Source organism: Parasteatoda tepidariorum, chromosome 4 (genome assembly GCF_043381705.1).
Source record: "Parasteatoda tepidariorum isolate YZ-2023 chromosome 4, CAS_Ptep_4.0, whole genome shotgun sequence".
Taxonomy (NCBI): domain Eukaryota; kingdom Metazoa; phylum Arthropoda; class Arachnida; order Araneae; family Theridiidae; genus Parasteatoda; species Parasteatoda tepidariorum.
In genome coordinates this window covers 34,031,993-34,056,559 of record NC_092207.1, presented here as the reverse complement: position 1 = coordinate 34,056,559, position 24,567 = coordinate 34,031,993, and the positions used below count along the sequence as shown (strand labels likewise).

At 32.7% G+C, this 24,567-nt stretch overlaps 1 protein-coding gene across 1 annotated transcript in view; it reads left to right on the top strand.

The window, feature by feature from the left end:
- The window catches only part of LOC107436700 (mucin-2-like), a 42,487-nt gene extending 18,523 nt beyond the window's left edge, over window positions 1-23,964 (top strand). Inside the window, exons 3-12 of the mRNA XM_071179642.1 lie at window positions 2,728-2,916; window positions 4,192-4,503; window positions 6,239-6,427; window positions 9,095-9,178; window positions 10,176-10,364; window positions 11,376-14,237; window positions 17,065-17,250; window positions 17,931-18,356; window positions 20,675-21,181; window positions 23,070-23,964. Of these exons, the coding sequence (XP_071035743.1) occupies window positions 2,728-2,916; window positions 4,192-4,503; window positions 6,239-6,427; window positions 9,095-9,178; window positions 10,176-10,364; window positions 11,376-14,237; window positions 17,065-17,250; window positions 17,931-18,356; window positions 20,675-21,181; window positions 23,070-23,185 (5,060 nt within the window). The 3' untranslated portion in view covers window positions 23,186-23,964. The remainder of the gene's footprint in view (window positions 1-2,727; window positions 2,917-4,191; window positions 4,504-6,238; window positions 6,428-9,094; window positions 9,179-10,175; window positions 10,365-11,375; window positions 14,238-17,064; window positions 17,251-17,930; window positions 18,357-20,674; window positions 21,182-23,069) is intronic.
- The last annotated feature ends 603 nt before the right edge of the window (window positions 23,965-24,567 follow it).

The window sequence follows — 24,567 nt, the reverse complement described above, 5'->3', positions numbered from 1 at the left end:
GGAAGGAACTTTAGGAAGGAACTTTAATTTTTATATTTTTTAATATTATTCCACAAAATGATACCACATACTATTTCATATGCTTTGAGACTGTCACGTTTATAGTTTCGCTTTCGCTTTTTTAATCACAAGCAATTCGAATTTAGTTTCAAAATAGCAATAATAGTCTGTTCATTGGTTGTTTTTAGTGACTATTCATTGCAGCTATTTCTTTTCATAATCGATGCAGTGAATCAGTTATGCGTGATTCAGAAGAATTCAGCAATGCGGATTTCAGCTATTGAATACATCCAGGCACAAACCTAGATATTAAGGTCCATAAAAAGTCAGGCATCGTTTACCTTTGTCACAATAAATCCTTTCTTTTCAAAAGGCGAGAAAAAACTCAAAGAAAGAGAAATTTTAAGTTTTTTTTTTCCTTTTCTTTTTTTGCACTTCTTTATTGATTTTTGATATCAAGTGAGAAAAGGTATTCATCAAAACTTCAACTAAAGTGAATCACCTTTTAAAACGGATTGACTTATTTACCTTTTGAGTTTCATCTATTTTTAAAAGGTAATTCTAAAATAAATTCTTAACATTCTTAACAGCAAAATATGAATGAATCTTGAATAAGTTGAATCTTAAATATAACTACGAGAAATAAAAATTGAACAACTTTTGATTGAATGAAGAAAGATTGATTTAAGAAGATTGATTTTGATATACGAAGATTAATTTTGATTTAAGAAGAAATAATTAATGCTCCTGGAACCCAAATACATCTCGGAAAAGGTGGCAAATGTTAAAAAAAATACAGCGCACAAAAAAAAGAAATATAATTTTTAAAAAAAACGAAACACTTGAACAACTTTTGTTTCAAAAATGTCATAAAAATATCTGCCAACCCTTCCGGTTTTCCCGAGAGATTTTATTTTCATATTTAAAGTAGTAATAGCTATATACTATTTTTTCTTTTATAAACTTAATTTTTAAATGATTTTGATCACCACTATTCTTGAACAAGTTATGGNGCCTTCAAACAGAAATAACTCTTCGAATTGTAAGTAAACAATTAATGAAGAATTCAGCAATGCGGATTTCAGCTATTGAATACATCCAGGCACAAACCTAGATATTAAGGTCCATAAAAAGTCAGGCATCGTTTACCTTTGTCACAATAAATCCTTTCTTTTCAAAAGGCGAGAAAAAACTCAAAGAAAGAGAAATTTTAAGTTTTTTTTTTCCTTTTCTTTTTTTGCACTTCTTTATTGATTTTTGACATGAAGTGAGAAAAGGTATTCATCAAAACTTCAACTAAAGTGAATCACCTTTTAAGACGGATAGACTTATTTGCTTTTTGAGTTTCATCTATTTTTAAAAAGTAATTCTAAAATAAATTCTTAACATTCTTAACAGCAAAATATGAATAACTTCAAAATACAACTCAAAACATTTTTTATATGCATGTAATCTACAATGTATAAATAATTTGCTCTTTTTTTTTTATTTATGGAAAAATGCGAAGTTGAATTTTAAATATAACTGCGAGAAATAAAAATTGAACATCTTTTGATTGAATGAAGAAAGATTGATTTAAGAAAATTGATTTTGATATACGAAGATTGCTTTTGATATGCGAAGATTGATTTTGATTTAAGAAGAAATAATTATGCTCCTAGAACCCAAATACATCAAGGAAAAGGTGCCAAATATTAAAAAAAATACAGTGCACAAAAAAAGTAATAAAAAAAACGATACACTTTGACAACTTTTGTTTCAAAAATGTCATAAATAGCTGCACACCCTTTTATTTTAATATTTAAAGTGGTAACGAAACTCACGTTATTCCATTAAACTTTTTAAATTATAGTAATAATTATAAATGAGTTTAAACACCACTATATATAAAATATTACAACAAATATATAAAATCATAATAATCTTCACGATAGCGAATTTCTACCTGGTCAAAATATAAATATGTTTTTGAGTAAGATTGTTTTTCGATAATTGTTTAACTACTACTTGGAAAATCCACTCTTCGAAGGAGTAAAACTTTCCAGGTAGGCATGTATTTAAAATTCGATTTCTCTAGAACAATTTGGGATTTTAATAAGATTTGTTTATTTGTCAATTATATTATAAAACTATTTTAATTCAAGTTTTTATTAAATATTTATAAAAGGTATACCTTTTATGTAGTTTCCCCGCATCAGCCGAATTCGAGTTAGAAAAGATTAACACGTTGAATGCCACACTAATTTTACGTGGCTTGCCCGTCTGGCCAAACGGTAAATAACTACAAACTAAATTTGCAAATATTGGACAGATTTTGCTAGTTTTTTTAAAGGTTTAGCATGACATATCTGAAAAAAGTGGTGAATTATATAAGCCTACGAATTGTTTAGAAATAATGGTGGATAAAAATCTACTAAATTGAATTTATTAAACCAAGAATCACAATTAATAAACTACCACTTGAAAATATTTATTCACTGTCCGGAGCAAGTTGGTATCTCTGTGCATATGAAGAAAACTATTTTTGTGTGTTCTATATTGCATTAATCTCTTCAAACCATTTTAGTAACGATAATAATATAAGAAAATTAAAAATTTACTGGAATTATGTGTTTCTAATAATCTTGACTTCGCCGGTCACCGGTGGCCCCCGTAGCGCTACGATCAGTGTCGGTCACCGGTGATCCCCATGGCATTCAACGTGTTAATGCTATAATATTTCATCAGGTTGCACATTCAACGGGATAGCAGTTGAAGATGGAAAAAATGTAGCGAGTTCAGAGCCTTGCTTAAATTGCACTTGCAATAAAGGTATATTACTGTGTTATCTTCGCACATGCAACACAGTGGTGGCACCACCCGGATGCAGGACTGTCCGCAAGACTGGAGAATGTTGCCCAACGCTTGATTGCCCCGGTATTTATAGATTTTTTTTAACTTATAAATTTTCAAAATATCTGTATGAATCATGGTTATAGTCGGCATTGGCGTAACTATCACGCACAATCTGCAACAAAGTAAACAGAATTCTCATATTTATGCCTTATCGTGTGAAAAATTAATTTTAAAACAGTAATATAAATTTATGTATTGAGAATTAGATTACTTTTAGTATGCTTTATGCAATAGGTTATAATAAAGTCACAGGAAATAAATAAGTAATTATAAAAGGTAGAATAATATCATACCATGCCGAAGGTTAACAAATGGAGAAAAAAAAGGACGGAAAAGTACTTCTTAAACTTAGTATTAATTTTGATATTTTATGTAAGTTTATAAAGTCAGTAATAAATTTTTCGAGATCTGCCGGCTTATATTTTGAAATATTTATGTTTCCTTAACCATTTTTAATTATCAAAAATACTAAAAAGCTTGAGTTCTTATCCTGTATTCCAATTTTAGTATAAAATGAGTATCATTTTTTGAAAAAAAATTACTTCAAAATCAACTGTTATTTATTCATTTAACCTTTCTTTAATATTAAATGAGACTAAAGCACCTCAATTCTTATAAGTTACTCTCAATATTTATTTTTCTTACTTATTTGCATAGAAAACTTGCTATTTTTTAATTTTTTTTAATTATTTTATTTCACACTTTTTTTAATCTTAGGTTCGTCAAGTTTTTAAAATAATTGTGCTTAATTTCTCTCAATATTTTTTCATATTTATTAACCTTATAAGGCTGACAGGCTTATATTGTCTTTTTTATATATTTCTTTTCTGACTCTCTAATTGCAAGCAAAAATATATTTCTGTATTTTTTAAATATGGAAAACAGTTTAATAGTAACTAAAAAATCTGTTAGATTATATGAGTTATATTTCTACTAAAATCCGAAAAATGCAGTTAAATTTTTTTAAATTCTTATTCGAAAATTTATCAATAATTTATTCTGTAAATTAAAGAAATTTTAGTTATGAATGATTGTTTTTCTTAGATCTAAATAAATGCAAACTTGAAAAATTATTGTTTGGAAGTGAGTCACGTTTGGAAGATTTTACCTTTAGCGCAGAGAAAGACACCGATGTTTCTTGCTGTATTTTATAGCCACTAATTATTAAAATGCTAAGTATAATATTTGTCAATTATTTTGACCTAAATTTATACAAAAGAATGAAAAGAAGTATGAAAATTATAGCTATTTTTACAAGCAGAGTTTATTTATTAAATTGAAATTGAAAAATTTTAGATCCAATCAGCTCGAATTACTACCAAACAGAAAAAACGGTGGAACCATTTCACAAATTCCGACTTAGGAACGAAGGTGGTGACATCTTTGGACTACCTAGCTTTGATTCAAGAACAGAAAGATTAACAACAACTTCAGTGAATAAACCAGCTTCTATGAAACTGACGAGTCAGGAAAGTTCGCCAACGTTCACCGCTTTCTTGAAGAGCATATCCAAGAACAGGAGAGTGGATCCCGAAGAACAATCTCATTACATCCAAGAAGAGCATTCTGATTTTGATTCGCCTTCAAACAGAAATAACTCTTCGAATTGTAAGTAAACAATTAGTTAAATTCCCTATTGTTTTCTTTTTTTTAAAAATTCACCACTGCACCAATATTTTCTTATAATTCACAGCTGTCACCAGTACTCGAAATTTACCAGTGTGCCACACTATGTGTGTATTTTTAAAATGCCTCTCTATGTCATCATTATTTTAAATTTCAATCCTGTCACCATTTTGGAAAAGTCGCAACTTCTGAAGACTCATATCACCATTTTTTAAAAGTCATATTTCGTGAACAATGAAATAACCTTTTTTCAAGGCTCGTACTTTGGGAGCAATCTTATCGCCATTTTTTAAAAGTCACATTTTGTGAACACTCATATCACTATTTTTTATAAGTCACATTCTGTGAACACTCATATCACTATTTTTATAAGTCACATTCTGTGAACATTCGTATTATTATTTTTTATAAGTCACATTCTGTGAACACTCATATCACTATTTCTTATAAGTCACATTCTGTGAACATTCATATCATTTTTTATAAGGCACATTCTGTGAACACTCATATCACAATTTTTTTTAAAGTCACATTTTATGGACACTCATATCAACATTTTACTCTGCAGTGAATTTTGAAGAGTAAACTTATAAAAAAATAAATGTCTTTTTTGTCAAACAAGTTGACATTTGTGGCATGCGCTTTTGAATTGTTCTAACTGTAGATATAACTCCATTAGAACTAACAACAAAACGAGCGTTACTAAAAGTATCCAACCATTCTCATATTCCTGACAACGTGTTATACACTATACTGGTGACTATATTGAAAGGTAGTGCAACTTGGAACATGCATCTTTTTTGTATCAGCTGTAATTAAACCTGTAAATAAATTTTTATCACTGTTAAAAATTTTAAAATTATGTTATGGAGGATTCCACCTGCTCATGACTGATACCAATAAAAACATCCTGGAGCTCCCTAGAGCTAAAGGACGATAGAAAATTACACTTTTATAAGTGATAAAAAACTTTTATAATTGCAAGGACAAAAGGAGTTTCCTGTGTTCCCCAAGTATAATTCACGCCAATCTAGTCCAAATCATTTGCTCTCCTGTTTAGAACTGGAGAAGAGTGATCTCTTTGAAAAGCCTGTACTGATTCATGACCTTGTGTAGGTGAACGTTCTTCTGAACTTGATCTAGCTACGGATAGGATCAAGTAGAATTTGAAACAACACAACACGGTTAAAATTCATAAACTGGTAACTTAATCTAATATTGAGATATTTTCTGTAGAGTATAGTTTTTAAGCAAAAAAATTTCACTTAAAAATATTTTTTTTAAAAACTTGACTTTCTACTTGAGGAAAAACGTTATAAGTGCTAGAACAAAAGGAGTTTCCTGTGTTCCCCAACTATAATTCACACCAATCTAGTTCAGACCATTTGCTCTCCTGTTTAGAGCTGGAGACGAGTGATCTCTTTGAAAAGCCTGTACTGGTTCATGACTTTGTGTAGGTGAACGGTCTTCTGGACTTAATCTAGTTACGGAATGAACGACAATGAATGACATGAATGGCAATGAAAGCAAATGACATTGATAGCATCCTTAAGCAACTTAAGCTTGCTTTGTTGCAAAATGATAACAATTCTTCTCTGAATACTTCGCCTCTTCCTATTTAATAGTTCAAAGCTGATATAACTTATAAGGAAATTAATTTTATATAGCATTAATGCCCTTAGTTTATTTATCCTTAGATTGAATTCTTCTCTTACAGCTGACTGCTTAGTTAAGGGATACAGATATACAGAAGGCACAGCAGTGCTCTCGCCGACTAAGTGTGAATACTGTTACTGTATCCGAGGCCAGCAAATGTGCGTCAGACCCAAATGCCATCTGCACATTGATGGTTGCATTGCGCAGTACCAAAGTGGATACACGTGCTGTCCTTCACATTACATGTGTGGTACGTAATGTTTTCTGTAACCTCTTTTGAACCGAAAATTTCTTCCTATTACTATATCTCTTTGTTACTGAATTCATGGTGAACAAATATATCTCAGACCAAAAAGTCGTCTTTACTGGGGTAACAAATACCATCAATATATATTGCTGTATCGGGCAATACTAAAATGGCTACACAACATGCTATTTTGGTATGCAATCTGCCACCTTTATTAATTCTTGACTCTTTCATTGTTCTTTTGCTTCATCACCATCGTTAAACAACCGACCCAATCTTGGGTTTACGACTACTGATGTTTAACTCCGTAGCCTCGTAATTTTGAACCAATCCAGCAGACAAGGATACTCCTGGATCAGTACCCCCAGAGGTATGAATTGTTATGGAAACATGGAGGACTTTGAGACTCGACAGATTTAATGTGCATCAGTCACCATTTACTACACCGGCAGTCTTCGGCCGGCGAGGATCGAACCCACGACCTATTAGACATGGGCCCAGTGCCCTACCAACCAGGCTATCCCGGCCCCCCTTTCATTGTTATTGTAGCAATTTAATTTTAAAGAAAAAGGTAAGAAACAGTAGACATCTTTTAAAAAAAACATTTAATAAAAAGTAACACAATTTTAAGGCTAATGCTCTATTAAACTACAACTTTTCAAACTCGTTTCCTCAGTTTCATATTACTCTTTTTTCCCTCTGTAATTGCTTTTTTTAAATGTACTGTTACATCTGATACGACACGAATTCTTATCTGTTATAAACATCTACTACAAAATAACTGATTTTAACTTTGGACCTTGAAATTCCTCTTAATTGAAGCAATAATATACTTAAAGCAATTAAGGCTGCATAAGCTTTTGCCAGAGAGGAAGTACTTTGATTTCTATTTTAACTATTTTCAAGATATATCCACGTTATTCTCTATGTATTCAATTTTAGTAATAATTCAAAATCTGTCAGTCAGTCATAAAACCACGCAAACCACTATTTGGAATTTTAGACAGTTCAGCATGGTAATCGGTAGAAGTACTAAAGAAGTGAAAAACTCATCCGAATGCTCCATCACGTGCTGAACTACTTCCTCACGCACCTCTCGATCATAACTTGAGTATCGTATTATATACACTGGTTATCATAAATTAAGGAAAATTCACAAAAATCGCGATAACTCTTTCAAAAGTAAGCCAAACCGTGCAAAATTTGCATATGTTGTCCACTAAGAGTAGCTGAGTAAAATTGCAATATGCAAATTAGTGGCGCTGCACTCGGCTTACGTCATCTGCCTGGAGCATAAAAGTCCAAGTTTGAGAGAAAGCACACAAATTTTACTGTGATTNAAATTAATTTTATATTGCATTAATGCCCTTAGTTTATTTATCCTTAGATGCAATTCTTCTCTTACAGCTGACTGCTTAGTTAAGGGATACAGATATACAGAAGGCACAGCAGTGCTCTCTCCGACTAAGTGTGAATACTGTTACTGTATCCGAGGCCAGCAAATGTGCGTCAGACCCAAATGCCATCTGCACATTGATGGTTGCATTGCGCAGTACCAAAGTGGATACACGTGCTGTCCTTCACATTACATGTGTGGTACGTAATGTTTTCTGTAACCTCTTTTGGCCCGCAAATTTTTTCCTGTAACTGTATCTCTTAGCTACTGAATTTATGGTGAACAAATATATCTCAGACCAAAATTTCGTCTTTACTGGGGTAACAAATACCATCAATATATATTGCTGTATCGTGCAATACTGAAGTGGCTACTCAACATGTTATTTGGGTATGCAATCTACCACCTTTATTAATTCTTGAATTGTTATTGCAGCAATTTTACTTTAAAGAAAAAGGAAAGAAACAGTAGACATCTTCAAGAAGAACATTTAATAGAAAGTAACGCAATTTTATAGCTAATGCTCTATTAAACTGCAACTTTTCAAACTCGCTTTCTCAGTTTCATATTACTCTTTTTTCCTCTGTGAATGCTTTTTTTAAATGTACTGTTACATCTGACACGATACGAATACTTATCTGTTACAAAATAATCTGTTATAAAATAACTGATTTCAACTTTGGACCTTGAAATTCCTCGTAATTGAAGCAATAATATACTTAAAGCAATTAAGGCTGTATAAGCTGTAGCCAGCTAGGAAGTACTTTGATTTCTATTTTAACTATTTTCAAGATATGTCCTCGTTATTCATCAATTTCAGTAATAATTTAAAATCTGTCCGTCAGTCATCAAATCAAGCAAACCACTATTTGGAATTTGAGACAGTTCAGCATGGTAATCGGAAGAAGTATTAAAGAAGTGAAAAACTCATCCCAATGCTCCATCACGTGCTGAACTACTTCCTCACGCACCTCTCGAATCATAACTTGAGTATCGTATAATATATATTCTAATGCTCGAAAAAATCAGGCTCCATCACCAATAATTGGCATGACAGTATGCGGTACGATAGCACTATTCGCGTATAAAAATTCTACAGCCATTTTAAAAGGGATCAAAAGTAAATCTAAATAATTACTTCGTAGCTAAATTTTTATTTCTATAAAAATTCTAATACATTCTAAAAAAATACTTAACGTATAACTAACTGCTCAACACTACTTAAACTATCATTTAACACCATGGAAAGCTTTTATTCTTTATTTTTTTTTCAGACACATCTCTAGCAGATTTATTTGATGAAAAGAAGGGACATCATCCCTCAGATATTAACAGCCAATCACAAGCCTCCAACAAATGTAAGCATTGAAAAATGTTTATAAATTGAACTTTTTTTTAATTTTTATGATAGATTTATATTCATTTCTAATTCACAATGTTTTCTGATAGCTTCAGAAATTACTATTTATTCTTATTCACTAAAAATAATTTAACTTCATTATTTCTCTATCAATAAAAAGCTAAATATAGACCAACAAATTTATCTTCTTGTTTCAATTATCCATTTAATCTTTTTTTTCTTTACAAAAAAGAATGAAATGTGGAGACACGACTGATGAAATATTAATTAAAGTTAAAACTAGCATCTTCAATTGAATAAAAGAAATTAAACACGCTAATAAAATGTTAGTGTTGACGATTCAGAAAGTGCCGTGTTAAATAAACGTTAATATCTGATTTTAAATAAACTGTTATAATGTTCAAATTAAAACACGTTATATCACATGATATGTATACAATGTTATATAATGCAAAAAAAAAACTCTAATGCTAAAGATGCTTTTAAGAATTCGAAATTGCACTAAAAAATTATTTGTGATATTTTCTATAAATCATTAGTCATACCATTGCCTATTATACCTAGTCAAGATTTAATTATAAAAGTCATTTGAAAATTATTATTTTAATATTGAATCAATCTTTCATTTCAATATTTAAAATAAACGTGAATCAACCAGCATGAATGAAAAAACTTTTGGAAATAGTTTCTTCTTTAGTTTGCAACGCAATGAACCAGAAACCGAAGAAACTTTGCCATTTTTTTCTTCTTAAATATAGTTTTTGGTAGCCTGATAAGTATCCATACAAAACAAGGAAGACAATTTTCTCTTCAATAAGGGATACACATATTCCCTTGTAAATCTGCCGCAGTACCAAAAATGATATTTTAAGACTCTGATAGTTAAGGAACACTATTTATATTTCCATAAATATAGTGTCCTATATAAAGTTGACAATATAATATAATCAAATATACAACTTTTTAACATAAATATAATTCTTGCATTTCGTTAGTAACCTCCTGCAATGTGGATGGTTACGACTTTGACGTTGGTGTTGCAGTACCGAGCAGAGGACATTGTCAAACATGTTACTGTACTCAGCTAGGAGTGGTGTGCAGACGACTTGAATGCTCACCTACTGTACCCGGATGCACCCCCATCGTACCGGATGGTCACTGTTGTCCAACTCAATACAAGTGTGGTATGATTTTTTTTAAAAGTAGATTGCAAAAACGTTAGATTTTGAAAACTGTAAGGAAACTTCTTAACCTGCGAGAGTGTTTTCTCTATTGATACAGATATAAACAAGACTCAAAATAGCTTTTCTTAAAAGTAGTGTTTAAGAGTCAAAAATTTTTTTTTTAATTAAAACATTTTATGAAAACCAGGATGATCTTTAATGACCGTTCGTAAAGTAGCAATAAGCGCTGTGACTTGGTTTTTTTCCCACCATTCTTTTTAGCTTTGATAATAGCCAGATTTACATTCTAAGGACAACTTTTAAATACATATACGTTTTTCTCTTTATATTATTTCCCAATGTAAACAAACGCAAAATAGAAATTTGTCAACCACATATAAGACCGTGGTAAGTACACTTACCTCCAATTTTAAAACTCTATGTTAAACTATTTTACCATTTTTAATCTGGGTCTCTATTTGTTAATAACTTTAACTTTGATGCAATAGGTTTGATTGAAAATGATATCCATATACCAGTTTTATAAACGTATAAAAAGTTATAATATGTATGATTCCTTTCGCATGTATACAATCCTTTGATTTTAATTATTCCATCGCTCTTCCCAACTCTTCCTTTAAGAGATAGTTGCTTAGAATTATTATTTTCTCCTCACTTAAATAATTATTAGCAACCCTTAACATGAATATTTTTAAATCATTTGTTACAAGGATTCTCTAAATTTTTGCTGTAAGCTAGTGTTGTACGCTGTTATAATGTAATCGTTTCCTTAGGTTTAGCCTTCAACATACACAACGCCGTCTGTTGGCCGTAAACACTCTAAAATAATTTTAACTTTGCATTTTAGCATTTCCTGAACACACTAAACCAGTTTCCATTACCTTCTTCCAATAGTTAATGTTTTGTAAGCAGTTTTTCAGAATGTTAACCAAATTATTTTCGAACCTATATTTTATAAAAATTATTTTAAATGCATTTTGAAATAGTAAAGTGCACCGTTTGTTTTTGTAGATCACAATAATGGAGATGAAATACCTGTCTCACACAGCACAGACGACTACGATGTCACAGTTCACTCTAGTACTGTAACAAAAGACGATGGCACTTCCGGGACAGAAGCATTCGAAGATTATACTAAGGCTCATGAAACAGTTCAGTCTGAGAAGAGTACATCAGACGATTCTGTTGAGAAAAGTACTGAAAAGCAAAAAATTACAGTTGAGTTATCTGAGGAATCCAGTATCGAAAGTATTTCCGTTATTCCGGAAGAAAATATCGCCGTACTTGTGCTCAGCACAGATAAGGAAGAAGATCCTGGTGGAATGGAGTCGAAAATTTCTTCCGAAACACCTAGTGAATCAAATGCCATGACTTTTAAAACTGGAATACCACCAAATTTGGTATTCAAAAAGAAAAACAAGCCAATCAGAACAACAACAAATTTCAATTCAGAAGAAGTAACAAGACCTCTTGAAAAAACTACGACTAAACAGGACACAACGACAGTTGCTGATAATGATTACAAGGAGCAAGATGGAGATTATACTTATGATTATTACGATCCTCATGATACTGTAACTCAAGATGCTTATGATACAACTGAGCATATTGCAGACATGAGTGAAACTGCATTTGGTGAAACGGAAACAATTGAAAAATTACAGGATAGCACTCAATACTTTGATACAAAAAATAAGCTGACATTTAAAAACAAGAATCCACAGTTGAAAAATCACCCTACAAGTACTTCACATCAACCACTAAATACAGAAGAATTGCATGATGTCAGATACACGGATAAAACTAGTAAATATGATGTGTCAAAGCCTTTAACGATAACAGAAGTAGATCGCTATACAAAACCGAACAAGTATACAGTGTTTAGTACAAATTCCGATAAGACTACTAAAATACCTGAAAACCAAAAACGCTTTCCAGAATTTAAGCAGAAGCACAGACCTCGTCCCAGCTTTACGCAAACCTATAAAACAGAGCAAGATTTTACCAGGCCAATAACAACTGAACTAAACCTGAAAAATAGGCCAACCATACCTGACGAAATTATTACAACGAAACACTCACACCACACACTTTCGGGCCATAAAAACATACAAGCAACTCGGCCAACCATAAAAACTTCTCAATCAAATCACAAAGTGTCATCTCATCGAAGACATAGACCTGGAAACCCACATTTTATGACAACGGCATCAAAACCATCTTACACAATACCAGAAGATCTAGCAGAAATTTTGAGAACCTTAAGTCAGTCGCAGAAATCTTCATCAACGGAAATAACTAATTCACCCAATTTTTCCCAACACGAAAACTCAACCACAGATTATGCTCAAAAAGAAGATACCGAACCTCCGATTGCACCAGCAGCACCAAAACTCATACATGCAACTGATGGAAGCAATGGTGATTCAGCCACAACAGGACAGACTCTGCCGCCAACAAATCCCGTTTCTCCTGTTCTTAATTTCAATGCTCCAGAAATAATTTTTTCAAATCATGGGCCACTGACAAACAGAAAGCAACCTACTTATATTTATGAACCCGAGCTTCCAGTTATTATAAATAACCACAAAAAGACTTCTATCAGATTCCGACCCCCTATTCGGTCGAGACCCCAAACAACACCCACACTAGAAGATAGCTTTGTAGAAATATCTAACCACCGGCCAACTAACACATATAGACGACCACCCGGCAAATTTCCGACTCTACCGGTTCCACCTGGTAAAATGCCAAATCAGCAAAGTCCAGCAGGTAAACTCCCGAATCAACCAATTCCACCAGGCAAATTCCCGAATCAACCAATTCCACCAGGCAAATTCCAATCATATCCAATTTCAGCTGATAACTTTCCACCTTACCCGGTACCTGTGAGAAATAGACACGAAGAAGGTTTCTACAGAGATCCTCACGTTAAAAATCCCAATTATAAATCACATCATTCCAATGAGGGAGATGGTTACGAATGGTCTAATGATTATGAAGATTATTTGTACGAAGAAAACCAAGAAAACCAAAAACAAAAGAAAGTTTTTAATAACTATGGTACAAAACAAGATACTGAAGGAAGTGCTTTGCAAACTGATCCCATGAATCCAGTTACTCAAAAAACACAAATTACAACTGAAAAAACCGTTTCACCAAACATCGTAACAAGCACAATTCGCGAAGAAACAACAACCATTTCTCCGATTACTGAAGAAACTAAACCAGCAGAAAGAGTTCAGAAAAATGAAAAAACTGAAAGCATACAAGAGATCTCAACGCTGCCCGAAAAGTACAAAACTGAAACAACTAAACAGAATGAACATACAACTACACCAAGACCTAAATCCACTTATTATCTGCCACCTCTAACAACTACTCCTCCAGATTTCTACACGACCAAATCTTTCTCTGGATATGTGACCAATAAGCACAGACTCACGGAAAAGCCAAGAACTGATTTTGAAGCAAAACTCTTTAGGGCAGAAGATGACCATAAAATTCTAGGGTCAGGATACATCGATAATCGGTTCTCTGACTATGGTAGTAAATCCAATCAAGATGACCATAAAATTCCAGGGTCAAGATACATCGATAATCGGTTCTCTGACTATGGTAGTAAATCCAATCAAGATGACCATAAAATTCCAGGGTCAGGATACATCGATAATAGGTTCGCTGACCATGGTAGTAAATCCAATCAAGATGACCATAAAATTCCAGGGTCAGGATACATCGATAATCGGTTCTCTGATTATAGTAGTAAATCCAATCAAAGATTCGAGGAAGAAAAGATAAAAACCTCAACACTTCCTCCCATGAAGTCCTCAGAGTCACCACAAAACGAAGAAGATTCCAAAGAAATCTCAGGTACAGTGAAACCTTAATTTTCCTAACCTCTTTCATTACGGGAACTTGAAATAACCGAAGTCGATTTTAAAACTGAATTTTCTTTCAAATACAGTATTCGTTTAACTAGACATTTGCCGAGTATCGCAAGGATGCTAAAGACGAGTTACAACACGCTAAATATTCTCAAAATTAAAATCAGGGCTTTTGTCGGCAGTACCTAAATCGTAATCTTGCGCTGTTAAGAATCAAATCTTCAGATATGATAATTAGTTAGTGCAGACCATGTTTCAAGTTACGAAATCAGACAAAAAACGTACTTTCTCTGAATGAACCTACATTTTTTCGAAAAAACTAAGATTCTTGGAGTGAAAGTTTTCAACTCGTTAAAAAAATTCTCGAGAAATGATGAAAAAATAAGTAAAAGAAGCAAGAAGCAAAATTAGCATCTAGGAGTCTAAGCTTTCTGCCACTCTCTTGACTAAACTATTAGGACCATGTTTCCCAGATAGTGGATTTGCTCCCTTCTTCATATTTTGAGGTAAAAAATCATAATCCTTTGACAAAAAATGTGTTTAATCAGATAAAGCACATTTTGATGTCTGATTTTGTAACTTAAAATATCGCTTGCACTAACTAATTAGCATATTTGAGGTCACCCCCTTGAACCATTTCGATCAAGTTTTAGCACGTGAAAATCTAATCATTAGACCAAAAGCTATACTGTGTAATACATTGTTTTTTTTTTTTTTGTACAGTGTCCCAAAAAACGGACCACCTTGTATAACTTTTGATCTAATGATTGAATCTTGACGTTCTAGGACTCCATCTTAATGGTTTAAGGGGGTGACCTCAGATATGCTGATTAATTAATGTAGACGATATTTCAAGTTTCGAAATCTAACTCAAAAACGTATTTCCTCTACATAAACATACCCTTTTTTCGTCGGATTCGGATTTTTGACTCCCAAAGGTCCCCAGGNAAGATGACCATAAAATTCCAGGGTCAGGATACATCGATAATCGGTTCTCTGATTACAGTAGTAAATCCAATCAAAGATTCGAGGAAGAAAAAATAAAAACCTCAACACTTCCTCCCATGAAGTCCTCAGAGCCACCACAAAGCGAAGAAGATTCCAAAGAAATCTCAGGTACAGTGAAACCTTAATTTTCCAAACCTCTTTCATTAGGGGAACTTGAATTAACCGAAGTTGATTTTATAACTGAATTTGCTTTCAAGTACAGTATTCGTTTGACTAGACATTTGCCGAGTATCGCATGGATGCGACAGACGAGTTATACCACGCCAAATATTCTCAAAATTAAAATCAGGACATTTGTCTGCAGTACCTAAATCTTAATCTTGTGTTGCTAAGAATTAAATCTTCAAATATGATAATTAGTTAGAAGTAAAATTAGCATCAAGGAGTCTGAGCTTTCGGCCACTCTCTTGACTAAACTATTGGGACCATGTTTCCCAGATTGGGGCTCCACTCTTTATATTTTGAGGTAAAAAATCATAATCCTTTGACAAAAAGTGTGTTTATTCAGATGAAGCACAGTTTGATGTCGTAACTTAAAATATCGCTTGCACTAACTAATTAGCATATTTGAGTTCACACTACATTCCGAACCATTTCGATTATGTTTTAGTACGTGAAAATCCGATCATTAGATCAAAAGTTATACTGTGCAATACATTGTTTTTTTTGTACACTGTACAGTGCGCCAAAAAAACGGTCCACCTTGTATAACTTTTGATCTAATGATTGGATCTTGACGTTCTAGGATTCCATCTTAATGGTTTAAGGGGGTGACCTCAGATATGCTGATTAATTAATGTAGACGATATTTCAAGTTTCGAAATCTAACTCAAAAACGTATTTCCTCTACATAAACATACCCTTTTTTCGTCGGATTCGGATTTTTGACTCCCAAAGGTCCCCAGGGGGTAGCCGCTATCTGGGAAATATGGTTCTAATAGTTTGTTCAGGAGAGTAGTCAAAAAGTTGGACCCCTTGATATTAATTTTACTTATTGTGTATTTCTCCACATCTCGAGAACTTTTTAAATGATTTGAAAAATTTTTCCACACAATTATAAAATTCGCTTATCCAAAAATAATTCAATGCAAAAAATAAGTTTGAATCAATATTTATTATTTTTCATCATTTTGTTATTAATAGTCGAAAAATTTTTTTACATTATTTTAAAGTATCTAATTTTACATGGCAAAATAGGAAATTTGAAAGAAATTTGTTGAATAGTTCCAGAGAAATTGGATAGGTCGGTACTTTATTTACACAGCACTAGAGTTGCCCAATGGGCGGTCAGGGAAACATCCCCGAGGATGATCCGAAAACATGCCATCGCAATTTTAATCCTCTGCAGAGGGAATGGCTCCCCTGCTTTGGTAGCCCGACGACCTCCGTGCGAAGTTGAGCACTTTACGGTAGAACAATTTAGCGAAGACCGATACCTCGCACCCTCGATCCTTACGCAAGCTAATCAAAGTGGTCATCCACCCGCTTACTGACCGCAGCCAGTGATGCTCGACTTCGGTGTTCTACTGGAAACCATGTCTCCACGGTCAAATAGATATGGTGGTTGAAATTGATATAATTATCTTAATGCTGTTAAATTTTAATAGACAGGATTATAAAAATAAACTTGATGTTCGAGACTGATAAATAAATGTGATTTTAAAGATGATTTTATTTACAAATCTCAATTTTTTATAGCTGATATGGTCATGACTTCTGCGGATATGTAAAAAAAAATTTTTAACTAATTTTTGAAATTTTTGAAAAAGTGCATAATTTAGGTCCTGATATTTTTCATTTTTCAGATGTCTGTTTTGTTGATGGGAGGTATTATAACAGTGGAGAAATAATTGTCAAAAGCAATCCCTGTGAAATGTGTAGATGCTTCTATGGTCACCCACTTTGCCAAGTACAACAATGTCCAGCACCTCCAGGACCATCATGCGTCCTCGAGTATCTTCCAGGCTACTGTTGTCCTAGAGTTACTTGTGGTATTTTTATTTCCAATATTCGATTAATAGTTTTTCGTACATATCTGCTAAAGTTTAGACTTAACTTTTTTTAACGCTGTACTTACTGTTGCTTACTAGAAAACTTTTTTTACGAAAACAGATCGAAACAAGCAGCTTAAGTAAACTCAAATCATATTTAATTTGTATTAAAAATTTATTATAAAAAGCTTAAATAAACTTAATGTTTTAGATTTTTTTTGATAATTAATTATAAATGCTTAATAAGCTCAATTTTCATTCAAAATAAATTATAAAAATATTAAATAAGCTCAGTGTATATATTTTTTTATTAAAAATATTATTAAAATCGAAAACAATTATTTTTAAGAAAATTTATTTCATTCAAAAATTTACTTTTCTATCTTGTTTATATAAAATGCTAAGTGCATGGAGAATTCAGGTCTAATATAGACCTCACTTCAAATTTTTTACTCAAGTCCAACCAAAAAAAAAAATTTTTTTTAATAGTTAACCTGCTTAATATCTGTTAGTCAGCTCATTATATTGTTAAATATTATAGCAACCGATTAAATATTTCAAAATTTAAAACTATGCTTTTGCAAGGGGTCCATAATGTCAATGCAAGTGTTTTGCTGACGTCAAACAATCTTATGAACTAATTTAAAGAAAGAAATTAATTCGATAATTTAAACATTTAGGGATACAAACGGATCCAGAAGAACCTCCAATAACAGCTAGTCCTCCAGAACCAACTAGCCAAGAAATAAAACCAACCATTGACGAATCAGATGACAAATGGAAACCATTGCCACATGGTCCTGTTGTGAGACCCTACGATGGAACCCTGAAGACGGAACTCTCGTTCAATGGAAATAAATATGTTCACCAGAACTCAGATTCACATGTAGAAATCATCACAAGGCCTCAAATATATGAAAACTTTTACACTGATAATAAAATCAAAGTCACAGATGCTCCAACACCGGAAACGACAACATCAAGCACGACGACGCCAATAAGCACGACGACTCCAATAAGCACGACGACACCAATGAGCACGACGACGCCAATAAGCTCGACGACGCCAATAAGCTCGACGACGCCAATAAGCACAACGACCATTGGTAAGGAATAGTGATGGGTGATATAAGAAATTTGATATCGCCAAAAAATATTAATATTTTGTGACCTATCGTTTTTTATACTTGAGTAATTAATATTATTTTTACAGTAGAAATACACTGATCGAAATACACTTTTACACAGATGAAGTCAGTCAATTAAAAAAAATATATTAAAACGGAACCACCAACACCAATAATGCACGACAACAGTTGGTGAAAATTAGTGCTGGATGCTGTCGGAATTTTAATACCGGGATATATCGTTAGGAAAATCAATATTTTATAATATGTCATTTTTTTTCTTTTAAAGTCCTATTACTTTTACAATCGAAACTAAACTTTTACACTAATATTAAAGTCGAAGTCACTAATTTTCCTAAACAGGAAATAACAACACCAATAAGCCCGACGACCATTGGTAAGAAAGTTCTGGGTGATATATGAATTTTAATATCGTGCTATATCATCAGAAAATATCATTATTTCACGCAATAGCATGGTTTTTATTTATATATAAGTAATTTATCTAATTTTTAACTTGACAATACTTTTGTTAGTGGAAGAAAAACATTTATTTGAACATTTTCTTAAAAATTCTTACTACTCTTTGCGTTAAAATATCAATGAATAATTATAAAATTATAGCAATATATAGACGAGGAATTGAGACTTGACATTCGCAATGATAGCCTTTTTAATAATTATTAAGATATTATATTCCATATTCGGTAATTATCATCTTGAAAATAATCACTATGTTATCATTGTTGATAATTATCTTGCATTAACTACAATTATTCATCTCAAGGCATGTTTTTCACAATATACTGAGAATGGAAATCACGACACTTAAAAAATATCGATTTTTTAAGATACATCTATCCCTTCAAACAGACAAAGAACACGTCTGAATAACAAAAATTTAAAATTTTAGAAAATTCTAAGCAAAATTATGTACAATTTTTTAACTAGTAAAAATAATGATTATGTATAATTATTTTACAATTATAAGAATTAACATACTTAAAAATTTCTCCTGTCTAATTAATACCAAAAAACAAAAAAATATATATGTAAACTTCAAAATTTCGAATTTCGATTAGGAGCTTTTTTAATTTTCGACCCTTAATGTACATATTTTGGTAATAATTTTTGACAAGGATTCTGGACTTAAGCTTTCCTCTAAAAGCTAAGGTGGGACATTCTTTTAGAAGGAAAAAAGCCTGTTGCACCTAAAAGCCTATCTAACTTGAACAGTTACAAAGCCGGGGGATTCATGGTGGGCAGGAATCACTTTCAATGGTCGCACTGACTTGCGTGTGTTTCCTAGGGAGATTCTTACTGTAGAGAAATGTCAGAACGAAATCCTTAATCCACATACCCGTCCATGTGCCGCTACTATTTTTAATAACTTAAGTCTGATGGATGGTAATGCCCCACTTCAAAGATTTCTGCTTGTTGCAGAGAAATTTAAAGTAACGGTTTATAATCAATGGAATGATCCCCTCAATCTCCAGACCTGAATTCACGATCACCTTAGCAGAGAAATTGCTATGTTGAATCATCCATTCTCTTTACATCAACTGAACCAAGAATTGATTCGCTTATGGCCCCATTTAAGAGTCGGAAAGCGTAATTGGCTGTATGGAAGTCGATGCAACCAATACGTTGCAAGTAGGAGAAGATTAGTTGTTGTTATTGTAGAACATTTACATCGCACTAGAGCTTTACAATGGGCTATTGGCGACGGTCTGGGAAACATCCCTGAGGATGATTCGAAGACATGCCATCTCAATTCTGATCCTCTGCAGAGGGGATGGTACCCCCGTTTCAGTAGCCCGACGACCTAAACGTGAAGTCGAGCATTTTAAAGTAGAGCAGTTTAACGAGGACCAAGACCGCACACCCTCGGTCCCTACGCAGACTGATCCAAGTGGTCACCCACCCGCACACTGACCGTAGCCAGTGAGGCTTGGCTTCGGTGATCTGCTGGGAACCGTGTCTTAACAATCAGTCCACTGTGGGACGCAAGTAATAGAAGAACCTTCCTAAATAGAACGAATCTTTGGGTTACTATAATAATTAACGTTTGGATTAATGTATAGTTATATGTCGCATATAAGAACTGTCTAGTACAAATTTCATTCAAATTTCTTGTCTTCATATTCATTCATTTTCAAATTGGACACAGAAAACAGGTTGTACCTTTAACTTTTAAAGGACAGCGTATATATTAAGTAGGTGGTTATATACAACACCATTCATACTATATATGAATTAGAAATATATGTGTCAAATGTGTTTAATTATTATTTCAGCTCAAACAACAACCGAATTAGATACTACAACCTTTCCTCCAGAAACAACAACAATTTTTGAAACAACTACAATAATAACAACAACATCACAGCCAACAACAGTTACAGAAGAAACCACACCTCCAACAACAACGCCCATTCCAACAACCACCGAAAGTCCGACAACGGCTATTACAACAGCAGAAATCGTAGTAGAGGATGAAAATAAAATTTTCAATTCTGTTTCAACTGATGATAGCGACGAGCTGCCTCGAAATAAGTCCTCCGAAATCCACGACAATTCTAGTGGCGTTCGTAAAGTTCTGGATAACTTGATCACATTGCCACCTTTTAAAGTCGAACTATCTCCAATAAAAGATACTGATATAAGCACCGTTTTGCCTGTGATACCAGCTCATCCGACAACCATCAGTCCAACTGAGTCATCAATTGGTGATTTAGTGACACTAGATGGTATGGATATTGGTAGTCTACCCACTGAACTAAGTGGAAATCTAAAGGTTTCAGGTAAGAATGATATGATCGAAAGTAACTTTAAATTAATAGGAAACTCTAAATTAATTTTATACTTATTGGATAGTAATTGTTTAGATTAAAATATTATTTAAGGCACAATTGCTGCTAAGTTGATACACTAACACTACTCTACAATACAATAATGGACAAGATACTTTCAGAGCCGGCCAGACGGTCGAGCGGTTAACGTGCCTGACTGCCAAGCCAATGGCTGCGGGTTCGAATCCCGCTCAGGGCATGGATGTTTCTCTCTGTGTGATGTGCGAATGTGGCCCACCCTATAAACGGGTATCTGTGGCAGTGTGGCGTGGGTAATGTTCTCCTTGACTTAGGTTCACAGGTACCCACTGGGTAACGTTAAATGAGTAATACTTCCAGCATCTTCCTAGGTGAAGGACGTAAACGTCCAGTGCCAGCCAGATAATTAGTTCATGCGAATTTTCATACTCAGTAATAAGGTTTTAAACTTTCAACGCTTTCACGGACCGACAATAAATTGCGAAAGAAAACAAGTATTTTTGAACACTCTATGCCAGAAAAATCAAGAAATAAGCTTGTAACTTATACCAATTACTTTGGCTGTTATTTGCAATAATTACATACAGTTTCATAAACCTTGCTCAAATTTTTATGGAGATATGGACATTATAAAAAAAACTAATTTCTTGTGTTTCCTTTTGCGATAACTTTAAAAATATACAATGAAATTAAACAAAATGTTTAGACCTATTTAAAAACAAATTATTGTTTTAAAACTTGAAAAAAATTAGTTAAAAATTGCGCAAGATATAACTATTTAAAGTAGTTCTTTTACATTGGGCATGCGCAAAAAAAAAAAAACATTTAAAAAATCTTGTTTATAATTTCGTTGTCAATCGCATTTAGCAACTAATAAAGTCTTATTTAAATTTCTTAAAAATTTAAAGAGCAATTTTCAAACAATTTTCTGAGTAGTTTTTGAATTGTGCTCATGATGATATGGGTTTTCCACAAATTTCATTTTCTAATATTAAACAAGATTTATTAAATATGACACCGATATAGTCTTTTCTTTCCCTCCTTACACCAGCACAGTTTGGTGTCCGGACGATTATTGTAAAGTATTATTTGTTATTAAATTTTGTCTTAAGGTAGAAAATGAAATTTGTGGAAAACCTTATATCATTTAGAGCTTTTTTAAAGAAGTACAAAAACTACTTAGAGAATTAATTGAAATACATTAAATTTTTAAGATATTCAAATCAGACTTCTTTCATCAATTGTAAAATATAATTCACTACAAAATTATGAAAAAATGTTTTTTCTTTTTTTTCCTCGCATGTGTATAATATAAGCTTCTTCTATACCTCTTTTCCAAAAAGGAGTCCATAAAAGAGGCATTTTTCCAAATTAGCTATCTCGCTGGGAGCGAAATCAGAAAATAAACGGAAGGTAAATCTTCGCCACCTAACTTGTCGGAAATATAGGAGTTAAATGAATCACGTGACTCTACCTTAGCACCACACGCGTTAATAGTAAAATCTTCTTCCGGTCGCGAGTACCACTGTACGAAGCGTATTCTGTGCTAAGTACTCTCACCGATATTTTAATAATGCTATTCTCTGGTGGTCACAAGAAGCTCCGGTTGTTTCCATGCTATCACGTCTGTTTATTTGTGTTATTTGTGTCCGTTGCCTTGCATCTGTTTCTTTTTCAAATTAATATTGAAACACTGAGACATATTTTAACAAGATTCATATAAGGTTTCGTAATAATTTTTTGGGGTTGACGAATGTTACCGAATGGGGATGGAGCCCACTAATAATTTTTAAAAAAATAGAAATAAAATTTTCTTACATTTTTAACGAGAATTTTTTTAAGACTTAACGTTTAATTTCAGGATGCAATGTTTATGGAAAATACTACAAAATCAACGACAAAGTTGCAGCTCTTAACGAACCCTGCTCAGAATGTATTTGTTCGGCTGATGGAATCTCCTGCAACGCCATCTGTTGACAAGTGGGATAGGATCTTAAATGCTGGCTGCTTCGATTCAACAAGTTAACATCAAATTTCATCAAAACGTGGATGTTTTATTACACGCACTTAAAAATGACTCGATACAGAAAATGATTCTAAAAATAACATTAAGGGAATAATATTTCATACTGAACTATTAAACAATGGGACAAATATTGGTTTTAAATTCATGTTGGTGTCCCACCGGAAGTCATTGAACACTTCTCATCTGTGTATTTGTTACTGTAAATGCCCGAAGTCTAGTAAATCCTATGTTTTATGAACAAACCTAGGATTTATCAAAGTGGCTTGGTAACTACTAGGCTTTAACGCAAAGGCTAGATAAAAGACAGGAATTAAATAATATTATAGCTGACTTCCGACTTTTACCAAGCAGCTTTGGTAAAAGCTAGGTTTTACTGGCAAAACTCATTATTTACTGGACTCCTCTCGTAAATCCTATGTTTTGCGAGTAAAATCGAAGATTTAACGAAGAGGATTGGTAAATACTAGACTTGGTAAAATGTCGAAATGAAATCATAAAATAGCTTACTTCTGACTCTTACCAAGCCACTTTGGTAAAGGCTAATTTTTACCACTAAAACCTAGGATTTACCAGACTTCTGGTTTTTACTGTAACACATCCTCTACCGGTGGTTTTAGCTATCGTTTTTCATCACCCATACAAATGAACTAATTGTAAATAATATTATGTCATCCATCGTAACTCGTGTATTTATTTTTATTATTTAAAATAAATTCTGTTTTGACATTGATGGCTGTTTTTCTTTCTTTGAATAAAAACAAACAATGTAATTTTAGTATACATTACGGTTACCGCCACAGTGTAGAAATCAGTTATTCTACAAATTATTTAGCTTATGTACAAATTAACGATAGGGTGATCCGTTAAAATTGCCAAAAAGTTCATTTCTTAAATTATCTATGTAATCTGCAATCTACCTAGATGATCTGCACATTATCTACTAGGCACTCATTCAAGTGAAAATAAGAGCTTTGTTGGAACAACATCAACGTTTCTACACGCTTAAATTAATAAAATTTTATTAATTTTTTTTTCTATGTAAAGACCAGTTTATATAGGAAAAAACTAAACTCATAACCTGTTTTTTTTCTGTATATTCTACAAATTATCTAGCTCATGTACAGATTAACTATACAAATTAACTAATATCCGTTAAAATTGCGAAAAAAATTATATCTTTAATTATCTATGTAATCTGCAATCTACCAGGATCAGTGTTTCCCAAACTTATGACTTTCGTGTACCCTTTCTAAATTTTTCGCAACGCTGTGTACCACTAATAAAAAAAATTAACGTATTTCTTACTATAAAAAAATTACAATAAAGTTACAAA